Raw genomic sequence first — 15,007 nt, forward strand, 5'->3', positions numbered from 1 at the left:
GTCCTTTGTTTCAGTTGTTTTTTCATTTAGAGTATTTGTTTTAGTTACTTTAAGTGACAATGTAATTAGAAAACATAAACAGTATTAGCTTTTATATAACAGTTTACTCTCCACTGTACATCCGGGTAACTGATTTTATTTAGTTCCAATAAATCGTAATATTGTAACCTTTTTTTGGAGGGGGGCCACAGGGGGGTCCCTGATCAGTGTTACGGGGGCACTGGCACTGAAAAATAACTGACAGTTGTTCTATTTTAAAATGAATAGAATAGAATAAAATAAAAATAAATATATTATATAAACATAAGAAGTAAATTAGTGCAATACAATAAGAAAAAATATATATAAATATAGGAATTAAAGTAATATGTCAAAAACATATACAAATGATAAAATATTAAATAAAAATAAGAAGTAATGTGCCAGAGTGTAGTTTTTAAATGTATGTGACTAAAGTAAAGTTCCTGAAAATTGTCAAAGCCAAACAGTACAAAACTTGATTTCCCCCACTTGTTAAAACATAGATTAGAACATTGTCCAGGTTTAAAATCCAACCCACTACAACATAGCACCCAGGGACAAATGAATGAATGAAGTCATGTGGAGTAGATTCACTTTGAGTGAATATCTGTCTCTTTAGGGCCCTCTACTGCACATACAATGTATTGCATATGTAGCCAGACCTAAGACAGTGGAGCTACTCTTTAGTTATGACTGGACAACTTTTCCAATGAAACACTAGAAACTGTTCATTAAAGGGATTTGGAAACCGAGAGTGATCGTTCGTAAAGGATAAGCGACGAGTGACCTGAACATTTAGCTGGATGGGAGAAACGTTTGCTAATGATTGGCTTGAACCCTCCCCTCAGTGAATCCCTGCACAATGGCCTACAACCGACTGAGAGCTCAGCTGAACTAAATGAATAGATTGTTTCAGGAAGTGATTCAGTTCAGTTCATTCACTCAAAACATTCAATCTCGCATGAATGACACAGCACTACTCGTTGGCCCCATTAGCGGAGTAAGGGTAGGAGGCTGGTGAAAATGGAGCTGTCTGTGTTTGGTGACCCCATGACCTTTCCTCCTGCACTGTGATGTCATTTAATCATCATCAGCATCTTATTTCTGTTGCTGCTCAAACCCCTGAATTTCATCAATAAAGGTTAACTTTCCTTATCTTATCTTAACACACTTTGCCTGTGTTGTTATTCAACTATTAATTCAAACGCATCAATGGGGAGTTTTGTTATGAGACAGCTTTTGTCAAAGTTGAATGGTTCCCAGTAATTAACAATACTGCAACAGAAACAAGTAATAGTGCTTATATGCAATATGTTTATAAAGCTTCTCTAAAAAACAGTGATGGATCAGGACTAGACTGACTGGTCAAGTAAATCAAGAGTGTGCTTTGTGTCTGTTTGTGGCACATTATCACTACTATAGTTATTCAACATATGTATAATATATGTGTGACATATTCAGTATATATAATAATAACATATGTATATATTGTATATTGTTAATTTACTGTAGGCTACATAACATGTATAGGCTCCTAAGACAATGAGCCCACGCATGAGCTGTCCTCTTGCACCATCCTTAGGTTTAAATGTAAAATTGCATGAACAGATTATTCTAGTGCCACCCTCAGGGAAAACATTCACATTTTTCCTAACTATTGTGTAAAATTACAAGAACAAAAAACATTTGGGATTTAATTAAGCTGCAAGTTTTAGGGGGCCCTTGAATAGTTGTTACGTTTTGTTTGTCAACCTTTTTCATTATATTACATGATATTGCAATAAACCATGAATATTCAAACTCTGTATGGTCAATATATACAAATATATATACCATTGAGATATGGGTGTCATGTAACTGTCAACATCCCTGCAGGGCAGTGTCTGCTTGTCTCTGAGCGCCACTGATGTCCCATAGCATGCATGTGTTCATATATTACGTTAGGGGGAGCCCCTGATACTGTGTACTGTGTGTGTACTGTGTACTGTGTTCCGCCGTGGTGTTGTTTACAAAATGTAAATGTAATCGGCAATGTATCGTACGCGAACATGATCCCCTTAAAAGCCTTTAGGTGTTGGTATTCTTTAAAAGTGTTTGTTTGTTGTAAGTAGGCTACATCAAAATGGGTCGTAGTTTAAAAACCTTGATAAAAGAAAACAGACAAAAATAGAGTAAAATATGCAAAATAATTGTACAATTTTGGCCGCACACACTAAAAGCGCAATATATGTAACAGGTTACCTGGATGGATTATACCTGAAGTTTTTGTATTCATTCAGCATTTACAATTATTCCCTTTAAACGTTGGCCGCACTATCAATCTAATGGGGTAATGTTGACAATATACTTTTAGAATGATAACTTATTGATGTATCCAATGTAAAATACGTTTTTAAAATATAAGTTATCATCGTAAAACATCACGAAGCTCACCACTATTCAATCTATTTATGTCCACCTAGAGTTTAACATATATAGCTAAATTATGGTTCACCCCCCCCCCGCTCGCTGTGTGATGGTATCGTCCTTCCCATCTGTTCAGTTCCAGTGAGACTCTGATTGAAACAGATTGTAGCGCTTCCCGGGTCGCAATGGCAACTGTTCGAACAGGACCACAGCAGCAACTTTTCTCGCATTTGTAATGATACAGAGACATCATAAGTCGCTGAAGAAACTACTTTCTAATGTGAGAAACAAACGTACACACTTTCTCAAGTCCGAAAATGTCCCAGGGATGTACCGTTTCTGTGGAAGAGATCCAGTCCTGGTGGGAAGTGCCCGCCATAGCCCACTTCTGCTCGCTGTTCAGGACAGCTTTCAACCTTCCAGACTTTGAAATAGAGGTAAATTAAAAGTGTGGTCGCTTTCAGCAACATGAATGTCTTTGGTTACGGAAATGAAAAGTTGTTTGTGTCAGCTTTTTTGTCTGCGCGGTCTGTGGAGTTTGTGCGACTAGCTATCGTGTAAACCAGCTTAGCAGTGTCCTCTGAAACTTCTGTTACTGGCAATCCTGTTAGGTAACGAGCTAGCTAGCACAGCTAAAAGCTACCTTTAATTGCTAATTACTGGTCCTCAAAGCTACAGAAGTTCACAACAGACGTCGGCTGAATATAACAGTCATGAAATAGTTGTATGGTCTGATGTCCATAGTAATGTTACGTGTTGCTTTAACCTTATATCCACGGATGCTCCTAAATAACTTCAGATTAAGCTGCTTTTGTAACTAGTACCATGTGCCACTCGTTTGTTTTCATTTAGCCAAAGCCTGACTTTATTTTTAGACCATTCAAGCATAACAAACATGTAAGATGAAAGCAGCATGACGACATGCTTGTATGAGAAAGTGACAAAACATTACGAAACGTATGCACATTTATGTTATCCTTTTGAAAATATAGGCAGTTTTTGCGAGTGTGGAAACGTGTTTGTAGATCGAAAAGTCGCGCAATAGCTTGACTTGTTCTGTTTACAGTGTGCCTGTTTTTCTTTCGTTTTTTCTGTCATATAAAGTTAAGTTCATGGCGTAAGGTTGGAGTTTATTGTCTTGCTGTAGCCAGCCATCTGGCTTGGGTAGCCATAGGGACGCAGATGCTGTTCAGGCATTGTTTGCTCGCCCTACTCCTGTTTTGTTGCAAGAGGCGATGCTTTAAACGTTTATTCCCCCCTTCAAATGAGTATAATAAGTTTATATATGTAAGATCTGCCGCTGTGCTCTATCAGAGAATGAATGTAATGTATTACACTGCGATTACATAATACAACTTTATTCCTCGATGCGACCCCCCTTGTTTTCCATTAGATGTATCCGGACGTCACACGACAGATCATCTCAAACCCTATCTATTCAAGTAATACATCAGAGTAAATGTAAATAGTTTAATCCATCGAGGAATGATTGCACTTTAAAGAAATTGCTAAGGTCAACAACACGCATCAACAGTCTCCATCACTCATTCATCCCCACCCCCCTCGGCAGGGAAACACACGTAGGCATCGCTTTGTTATTAAACGAGGTGCAAGCCAGATGGGGAGGGGGGGGGATCGCATTGCGCCTAGTTCACATGAAAGTTGAGGATCTCCTTCAGATGGCGTTGGATTTCCAACCAAATGAAATATTATGAATGAAGCTGATACTGTGTTATCCAATTACCAAGAATGGATCGGTTGAGCATCTTGTTTTTAACTTTGCTAATAATGCTTTTATAGTTGTGTTTATCACGAGGGTCATTTTGTTGCTTTACAAGCACACATGATGTGTTCGTCTTTAACCGCATCACTGAGCAGATCACATGTGCAGATACACCCCCCCTCAGCTGTATTTCATGAACATATTGAGGTGGATGTAGTAGACTTCTACATTGACATCTCAATAGGAAACACAAGTATGTATGTAGCCTACACTTTCTGAAACCTCCACTTTAGACTGTTTTATGTGTGAACACAATAAGAAGAGCACACGTGTTCTTCTTTCATTGTTTGCACGTTTGTGTCCCATGGAGTTGATTTTGACATTACTCTACTGGGTCACGGGATGATTTTCAGTTATATATATATATTTGAGTGTCAAATTCTCACGTGTTGGCTTAAAAGGTCTAAAGGTTACTTTATTTGGTCAAATATATGCATGGGTGAAACCTACTAAGCATTTGGATGGAATACTTTTCATAAGCTGTCAAAGCCCAATTTGAATCCCTTATTGCCAGACCGAAGCCCCACAAAACTGTGACAACTTCAAATGTATTTTAAGACCACTTTTAAGCCTACACATGATTGTTGGATACTCAAAATATATCATTTGGGGTTGGAAGCACTTTAAATATACATTTTCATTTTTTGATAAAGTTATTACATTTGAGTGTGTAATATTTAATCAGATTTGAATTGTTATTATTTACAGGTAAGTTAGCTGTAACAAATTGTCACAAAACAACACCAAGAATGGTGCCATCTTTAACCAAGCGGTCTTGATGTGTGTGTGCAGAATGGCTCTTTAGAGTGAAAAACAAGAAATCATGTTTTTCATGCGTTCTTTCTTCTTTTTCTATTTTGTAGTTAAGTATTTCTGGTTTGAATAAGACAGGTTGCTTTCTTATATTGTAGTGTACAAATGAAATGCCCTTTATGCTGTTACGTGTTGTTTTCTGGGAAAGTGGTAGACTGAATCTACTTTTGTTGTGGAGACTACTATTAGTTTCAATAAGAACCCATTTAGAATTGATGTGCCTTGGAGCCTCCTCGATCCGAATAAACTGCCATTCTGAAATATGTCACAAGTTTTTTCCGTCTTTGAAATATTGAATGATCTAAATACCTTTCTGCCCACTTAAGTGAAGTAGATTCCTAAACAGTATGCTTCATGCATTCTGTGTTTGTACTGCTGTGAGGCTGTTATGCCTCTGGGTGTGTGCTTAACATTTCTATATGGTCTTTCACACAAGATTGTGCTTGGAGCTCTGCTTTGACTCCTTTATGCACCTTGCCATTTGGTGCGTAAAGAGGGCTTTTGGTCTCAGGAAGTTATAAACATGTCCTATTAGTCTAATCCTTGCAGCTCTGTGGCTTTGCCAGCTGAAATACTCACACTTCTGGCACTCGAGTAATGTAGAACAGTAGTCGGCAATGGCTTGTTACATTTGGATCCAACATGTTTACTTTCCGAGGACATTGCGTTAGAAATAAGAGGAACTGTCAGCAGACATGTTTGTTTTGCTTACTGCCACATACCAGCAACAAGACAAGCTGGCCTGGCCGCTGTTGCGAGTGTAGCTCTTTGGGCCGTCTTTTTCCCTCTGTTACCTTTGTCTCGACACGTATCGTAAAGGTTAACGAAAATTGACGATGCACTCAGATTTAATAATCAATCAATATAAATCTGACACCTGACAAAGTCTTTCAACCTAAAGATCAGTTTCTTTTGTCTTCCTCTAAGACACGCTTTTGGCTGCGCTTGTGTTAGAATGGTTGTGTAATGTCCGTCGGCTCCAGTTGCACTCCTATCTCTGGTTGTGTAGGTAGAATTACCCAAGAATCAGGGGTGGAGAAGGGGGCAGGAAGTGGCTGTCATTGGTCATGACAGAGTGGGGGGATGTCGAGTGATTCTACTCCAACCTGGGCTTAAGTGTCAACATTCTCTGACATACCATCGGCCCCTCCTTGCGGACAGAGCATCTTATATCAGCTGCTGTTGTCTTGTGTCAGTATTTGCCACCCTGTCCTTATATAATAAACATCAGAGCTCAATGTTGTGGCTGCTGAGGGTTCGACTAACTCTGCATTGTTTGGTAACAAATGGTTTTGTCTTTATAAATCTATTCTGGTTATTCCCTCTGGTGTTACCTATGGGAAATGAGTATGAGAACAAGTATGTTACGGAGCTCATTTGTTAAGCGGGACTGCCTTGAGATCTCCTTGTCTATTTCATCACATTTAAAAAAAACATGAAGAAATAGAGTTAGGGCTGTGCAATATATTGCTATTATATCAATATTGTGATACAAGACTATATTTTGCTTAGATGGAGGTATAGAGTGGCGAAGTCATGCCCATCTACTTCCGCCCCATGGGACCTTATTTCTGAAAAATTATGTATTGAAGTCAATGGGGAGAGAAAGATTATCTTTCGATCCCGTTTGAATTGTGCCACGAATTACACATATGATGTTTGTCAATCTTAAAAAATCATTTCCATGTCAAAAAAGTCACAGTTTGTTGAAAAACTGTTGAAATATAAGACTATCAATGTCAATCAATCAATCAATGTTTATTTATATAGCCCAATATCACAAATGTTACATTTGTCTCAGTGGTCTTCACAGTGTGTACAGAGTATCAGTATGACAATACGACACCCTCTGTCCTTAGACCCTCACATCGTACAAGGAAAAACTTCCAGAGAAAACCCACAGTTTAAAGGGAAAAATGGGAGAAACCTCAGGGAGAGCAACAGAGGAGGGATCCCTCTCCCAGGACGGACAGACGTGCAATAGATGCCGTGTGTAAATCGAAAAGATAATACATTTACAACATAGGTAGTCCAAATGTTTGGAAATGCATGTGTCTATAATAAGAAGATGAATCCACGAGGATGTCAGCAATCTTGTGGGAGCCATCAGGGAAGTAGTATGGTGAGAGTCTGGCAGGACCGCAGAGACAGGTTCAGCCACGACTCGAAGTCCAGGACTCAGATCCAGTGCTCAGGATAGAGGATCCAGGACCACAGCAACAGGATTAGCCTCGACTCAGGATCCCGGCGTATATATGGACACAAAAAAGAGATTTGGGGGGAACTGGGTTAATCGGAACATGAGAGTACACAGGTACAAACAGCCAGAAAGACGGAGTAAGGTGCCCCCCCCAACAGTCCAAGCCTATAGCAGCTAAACTAACGTGTCTACATGCATGCACTCCCTTAGGATAGGTTGAGGGAAAAAGGTAGCAAGTAAGAAGTAGGAAACCGAGGTGGAGAGGTACGCAGGGAGAGAGGTCCCCACTGGAACCTGAATTTGTCAGAGGTAGGAGTGGGTCAGTGACTACGTTCCACACTCCCCGGCCGGGCTAGGCGTTCTCTGCAACCTGTTACCCTCTAATAAACCTCGAGAGGTCATAGAGGGGAAAGGTTTGGATAAAGTTTTAAATATAAGATCTAAGTTTTTAGGATTTAAGTGAAAGAGTAAGAACTAAAATGTATAGGTGAAGAGGCACAACGTATCTACGTCAATGCACTCTTATTAGATTATTTTATTTTATCACTATAAGCTTTATCAAAAAGGAAGGTCTTAAGCGTACTCTTAAAAACGGATAGGGTGTCTGCCGCCCGAACACAAACTGGAAGCTGATTCCACAAATGTGGAGCTATCAAAAATACGCAACTAGAAAGACTACAAATCCCAGAGTAAGTGAATTTAGCTAGCTGACATTAACGTTACACATTACACTCGTGTTACTCACCGAAACCTTGTAAAGCCGGTCCCGCATGCTGGAACCGACTAACTCCCCTTTTGTGTGTGTACAGTTCTCAACATGGCCAGACTTGTAGTGATTTTCACCTCTTTTAATACTTTTCGCTTCATTCTGAAAGAAAGAGGTGAAATGTGCCAACGTGACGGCCATCTTGGTGTTGGTGACGTATGCAAGACCAGAGATGTAGTTCATTGAGCGCTTCACACAAAAAAATGTGTTACTTCACAGTTTTACAGCACATTTTAATTTGTTTGACTTGCAAAATTATCTTTTAAATTGACAAACATCATATGTGTAATTCGTTGCACAATTCAAACGGGATTGAAAGATAATCTTTCTCTCTCCATTGACTTCAATGCATACTTTTTCCAAAATAAGGTCCAATGGAGGTCCCCCGGAAAGGGAGGGACTTCGCCACTCTATTGTAATGACAAAAGGTTAGTCGTTTTCTGGTTTTAAAAGCAGCTACTATGAAAATATGTTGGAAAACACGAATGGTCAACCCAACAGTATCGCCACAATATCAACATATATTTGGTGAAAAATATTTTTGATAGTTTATTTTCTCAACATCCTCCTGCCCTAAATACAGTCCTTTAAAAAAAAAAAAAAAAAAAAAAAAAAAAAAAAAAACCGTTTTGGATTGTTTGTTCTACTTAAGATAGATTGTGAAGCAATGAAGCACTGTGTCTCTGAAACACCTGTTTCTCCTTCATATAAAGGAGGCTTTGGTAATGAATGGCACATTTGAGACCACAATGCTTTGTACCCTGTGAAACTGCTACCAGGGTGGATATTGACAAACCCAGTGAGTGCATCGGACAGCACCGCTGTGGTTCTGTTGGGGAAGCCCTTTCCTCTCTACGGTGCTGCTCAGTGATAATGGAGCCCCCCCCCCATCTCCTTGGCTAGCCTTACAAAACATCCTCTTGCACATTGTTGCTTGGCTGATACACTGCACTTTGCTAGGTTTCCACTTTTGTGTGGTGTGTGTGTGTGTGTGGGTGTGTGTGTGTGTGTGTGTGGTTGTTGTGTGTGTGTGTGTGTGTGTGTGTGTGTGTGTGTGTGTGTGTGTGTGTGTGTGTGTGTGGTGTGTGTGTTGTGTGTGTGTGTGTGTGTAGTGTTTGTGTGTGTGTGTTGTGTGTGTGTGTGTGTGTGTGTGTGTGATGGTGTGTGTGTGTGTGTGTGTGTGTGGGTGTGTGGTGGTGTGTGTGTTGTGTGTGTGGTGTGTGTGTGTGTGTGTGTGTGTGTGTGTGTGTGTGTGTGTGTGTGTGTGGTGTGTGTGTGTGTGTGTGTGTGTGTGTGTGGTGTGTGATGTTGTGTGTGTGTGTGTGTGTGTGTGTGTGTGTGTGTGTGTGGTGTGTGTGTGTGTGTGGGTGTGTGATGTGTGGTGTGTTGTACTGTGTGTGTGTGTGTGTGTGTGTGTGTGTGTGTGTGTGTGTGTGGGTGTGTGTGTGTGTGTGTGTGGTGTGTGTGTGGTGTGCTGGTGCCCCCGTGTCCAGAGAGAGGTCACCATGGCTGTCCCCTTCGCCTGGCTTTTTGTCTCCGGTGTATGCTCAATGTCTTGGCTGTGTCTCTGTGAAAATGATTCCTAACATCCCACAGCCAGCCTCTGTCGAGGGATCCTCAATGATGTGCCCTTCATTGCCAGACATACCCTTCATGCCAAGGACCTCTGTCATCTGCCCGCTCCCCGCTCTGCTGGCAGCCTGTTCGGCACATTGTCAAGCATTTATTCTATACATCTTCATCAGATGCCTGTCATAATCTTATCTCTTGCCATTCGCTTTGGAGACATTCATTATTGAACAAGTGTTTAGGCGAGTTTTGGGAACATTTTTATGCCTTTTTAAAAAAAAATTAGACGTCCTAGTTTTCATTAAAAAAAATGTACTCTATGACAGAGGTCGCGTTAACCGAATATATTCCGTATATGACGATTTTTTTTTAACAATGACGGAAAAAAAAATCTGAAAGCAGTTTTTACTTCTGTCTGGAGCAGAATCTGGTCGTTAAAAAAAGGGTACATCCTTTTTAATTTGATCTTGTAAAGTATCTAGTGTCAGTCATGGTTACCAGAGAATACCCCAAAGACTGGTGATGGATTCTCCTCTAGCGTCACCGACCGGTAAACAATGCATTCCTCCAATATCAAAGCAACACTCAAAACTTCCCTTCACTTTGACCTCAGCTGTTGTTTTGTTTGTTGCTACTAAGCTGACAGGCTGAGGTGCTAAACCAAGACGTTGATTATTGTAAACACTTGTACACGCGTAACATCAGCATGCTGGAGTCAGCATTTAGATCACTTTCAGTAATGTTTGAAGATTTACAACCTCTGTGCTTTTTATTTGAACTTTAAACTAGGCAGCTTTTTTGTGATTGATATGAACATCAATTCAATCCTTTAAGCTAGGTCTGGGGTTGACGTTACATTTTCAAGTCATGGGCCATTTGCGTTATGGCAGCTGTTATTTTACAGTGGGTGTCGTCTAATGATGTCCCAGTAGGTTTCATCCCAGGCAAGGTCGACACCATGGTGTTACAAGACTGGCACTGCAATTGAGCACATTTGTAAAATATGCTTCAGACATCGTGGTGATTGTTTCTGCCAAGTCCTGTTTTCTGAATGACTTGGTGATCATGAGAATTGTATTTGCTGCTAAATAATGTCATGTTCCAGTTGATATGACCTCATTCTTTTCTGTCTCTTTAGATGACATGATCTCATTCTGAAACAAGAGATCAGTGTTTACTGAACAGACCCTTAAACCACTTGACTGGATATTGTTTACTAAAATAAAACGTATTTGCAGGGCCACCTATGAAGAACTTATACTCAATGGGAGGTTGTAGATTTGTTAAGTTGAGTTATTTCAATAATAATGTTTTAAAGTATGCTCTGCGATTGGTTGATTAAAAAATGTATATCTTCATCGCCAGCTTTTTGGCATTGTGAATGACCTGATTGATTAAGCCTTGAATGATTACTTGGACACAATCATTTGTCAAATGATTTGCAAAAAGCTCAGTCAAGGTTCTGCCTGCTGCAGTTCAGTGTTTTCCCTTTTGTCATTCTCCTTTTTACACATGCTGCAAAGACGAGCCGAAAGTAACTCTTACTAGGAGCATTGGGGCTTCTCTCTGGGTTCACACTGGTTACAGAATAATGACAACAAAGACACAATAACCAAACCCAAGTTCTGAATATTTCCTTAACTTATAACCCTTTACAAACTTGTGTTTTCAGGTAACCTACCTGATTAAACCTCTTCTCAGTGGATTGTTCTTGCATTTCTGTTTCCATTGTGTGTGTGTACCTGCTATAGAGGAACAATTTACATTTTATCATCATCATCATCATCATCATCATCATCATCATCATCATCATCAGTGAGTTGGTAGGGATGGTGACATCACAAAGCGTCACCCAACGTCAGTGTTATTGGATGTCTTATCAGCAAGTTTAAAAGGTGAATAATCATCTTGTCCATCATAACACAGCCTCGTGTTCTGTTAGGCTTTTTCAAGCACCATCCCCATCACTCATCCCACTACCTCACATTACCCATTTGCGACCCCTCTACCCCAACCCCTTCTCGAGCCCCAGTAGCCTCCCTGTCTCTGAGCCTCAGCCCCTGGCATCACCATGACTAAACCCCAGATGGTGGTTCTTTCTTTCCCTTCCCCCTGGAGGGTGGAGGCTCTCCACTCTGACTGGGTGCTAGCTGCTGCTGCTGCCTCAGCCCATCTGGGGAGGGGGCTCCTGTTTTCGTAAAGCCTCCCGTGTGATTGTAAAAGAAGATTTTAGTCCTATTAGATCTGGTAAATAAGCAAGAGTGTGCAGCCTGGGAGCACGTCCTTGTTTCTGTTGTCTTGAAGCAAATGGATTAACAGGGAATGGGATCAGGGCTTAAGTGATGCTCCACCATGGCCCGACTTCAGACGGACACACTCTTGCTGATTCCTACTTTTATGGATTATACAGTAACTGTCCCTTTTATACGTGTCGCCAGTCTGGCCTCAATTAGTGAGCTTTGACATGAGGACCGTGGGTGATTGTAGTGAAGATGTGTGGCAAGATATCCGCGGCAAACGAAAGCAGAAGTTTGAGGCTGTGGTATCAGGATCATCAGGGATCAGTCATGGTTGGTTATGAGGAAATTACCATCGCATTGCACCATTTTACAATCTTTATCAATTTTCAGGCTAGAGATTAGAGCGTCCTTCACAACAATGATCCATTCTCATCCCAGATCTGCGCTGTTCAATCATCCCTCACCCCTTTCCCTTTCTCCCCTCGTGTCCCACCCACTGACACATCCCCAGCTCAGCCCTTCTTACAGCCTCACAGACAGCAACCTCTGACACGTTCCTTTTCCAGATCAGGCGCAACACTTTTTCACACTCTGCGAATAACCCTCAAAGATCAAGAACCCTTTTTACACGTCTTTTTTTTAATACCCTCCACTTGCATTCACTGTGATGGGGGGGGGCTTTGTAAGTGGCTGCAGCCCTTCCCCCAGTTGTGATTGACAAGTGAGAGCAGCAGTACATGCATCAGATGGTTTCACATGGGGAGTGTGTGCACAGAGGGGGAGGCAGAGAGGCACATACACCGGGGTTTGTTTCAGCCAGCTCCATTGTTGCAGCTCCCCATGGTTCCCTCTCTCTGTCTCCAGTCTGAGGCGGCATCCCTCCAGCGTTGGTTCCTCGCTCTGGGCTTTTTGCGGCTGGTTGGAAGTAGAGATAAGAGAGACTTAAGTGATGACAACTACACCAAACCACATCTCATCCAGTGTGAGCCATGGAAAACGTTATAAAGTAGTTGGTTAAAAGTGTTGTGTGTGATGCAACATACAGTTAGAGTAGGTCATTAAGAGAGACATTTGTTTTGGAATATATTTCCGTTTGTTCGTAAAGAAAACAACATTTGCAACAAAAGTACGTTAAAGGGGGAAGTTTGAATTCAATTTGTTATAGCGACGCCGAGTTGTCTGTCAGCTGGCACAAGTGGACGCAGAGGAGGGTGTGGATTTGTGAGGCTTCTAGTCGCGCAGACTGGCACACTCTTGGCTGACTACATGGATAGCAGGGGGCCTCCGAATGAAATAAAGGTTGGCACACTTTGAGTGTTATCAACACCAATGTCTCTCTTTACACACTTTGTTTTCAAAATATAAAATGCTGACGTATGCTAATGCAATATGGAAATAAGAGGTCTGACTTGACGTTCAAACTAAATGCAGTGCGCTGTGTTTATAAAAAAAAAAAAAAAGGAAACACAATTTGTATTACACTGTTGTGGGAATGTTGTTTTGGTTACTTATGTCACCATGATATGTAATCTAGGAATGCAGCGCCTGGTCAGAGGATGTTGACAGCCCTTTGTTTGGGGACGTGTTGGTGAGACTGATATTTGATCCAGCGGTAGAAGTACAGTTGTAGAAACGACTTAAAGGCTTATCAGACACCAAAACATTGATTCATTGTTTTATGAAACTCACAGGATATTATCTTGGCACCAACTATTTTATCTTTGGTCATGACAACGACAAGGTAGACAGTGCGGGTACAGTGTTGATGTTATGGAGCAATCTATGGATGGATATCTACAAGGAATGTGCACCTGCACATGTTTCATTAGCCATCGCAGCATCTTACTAGATAATGTTGCATTGCCATGCAGCATAAGCTGAGCGTATGTCTACTTTTTTCTGGCCCACCCTGCTTTTTTTTGCAATAAATGAAAGGGGGCTTTTACAAATGAATTGGAGGGTTGGGATTGTTCACACGGGGTTCATGTTGGTCTGAAGTTGTGCTGTTGTTTGGGAATTTAGGAACCCTGACATGCCAGGCTTTATTCAAAGACAACAATACCTTTCACTGTTATGTCACGTATGTTAAATGTTGCCTTTAAACACAATGCAAAGATCTCAGAATACAATACCTACTCATCCATGAAGCTGATCAGCTATTCGGACAGCTCACATTCTCCAACCTTCTCTGATGCATTCATTCAGCAAAAAAGACATGTTGGTTATCAGTGTTGGGAGCAGTAGACATATTTTAGCTTCGGTAAAAGAAGTAGACTAATATCACGTTGTGAACCATTCTCTATTCAAATGTAAAGTCCTGCATTCACCATTTTTTTTTTTCTCCAAGATTAGCTATTAAAGTATTGGCATCAAAATATACTTGAATAACCAACATTTGTATTACTCAATAAACAGAATGGCCCAATCATTTAAAACCACTTATATCATACCATTGAATTGTAATTATTTGTAATATATTATATTAGAGACGTTTTAATCTACCCTTTATACTGCTTGGTAGCTTTATCTCAAATGTTATATTAACATTTACTAATTGACAACGTCTTCATTTTGTATTACTCATCTAAATCTGCACTGTCATTTATGCTTTAAAGTAAATCTAATGAAGCACAGTGGAATATACTGTAAAATGGAAATACTAAACTAGTACCTCACCGTTGCCCTTAATCAAAGCACGTGAGTAAATGCATTCCACCACTGTTAGTCACGAGTACACCTGCAAACAGCCATTGTTTGTTTGAATCCAGGACTAAGCCGTATGCCAAGAATAAATACAGCATTCATTGCATCACATATGTAACACACAACTAAGGAGTGTGCGTATTAAAGCGCTCTCACTGAGTGGATACACTCTGTTCGCTTTAGGAGAAATGCGGCACCTAGGTGGAGCAAGCAGGAGTCGCATAACCGGTTGGTAACTTGGTCTTAACTAGCTCTTGCTAACCCTTGAATTTGTCTGACAAGGTTCGGTCCTGCCCCTAAAGACATATGTCGTCTCTCTATTTACACATTTTGGTTGGCGTCTTCATGTAAATGAGCCCTCTTCTTCTTTATCCTCCGATCATTTTTGGGACAATTAGAGGTTATTTTCACATATTCACTCCATCGGACATTACCCAGACTTTCTACCATGGAGTTGGGAGCGTAAAGACCATTTGCCGTCCAATCTGAATAAATCAGATGTTCTT

General features: G+C 40.6%; 1 protein-coding gene across 1 annotated transcript in view; it reads left to right on the forward strand.

Moving 5' to 3' along the window:
• Positions 1–2,560: 2,560 nt before the first annotated feature.
• The window catches only part of LOC117550825 (cat eye syndrome critical region protein 2 homolog), a 38,184-nt gene continuing 25,737 nt past the window's right edge, over positions 2,561–15,007 (forward strand). Inside the window, exon 1 of the mRNA XM_034223381.1 lies at positions 2,561–2,864. Coding sequence (XP_034079272.1) covers positions 2,745–2,864 — 120 coding nt within the window. The 5' untranslated portion in view covers positions 2,561–2,744. The remainder of the gene's footprint in view (positions 2,865–15,007) is intronic.

Source organism: Gymnodraco acuticeps, unplaced genomic scaffold, assembly GCF_902827175.1.
Source record: "Gymnodraco acuticeps unplaced genomic scaffold, fGymAcu1.1, whole genome shotgun sequence".
Classification (NCBI taxonomy): Eukaryota; Metazoa; Chordata; class Actinopteri; order Perciformes; family Bathydraconidae; genus Gymnodraco; species Gymnodraco acuticeps.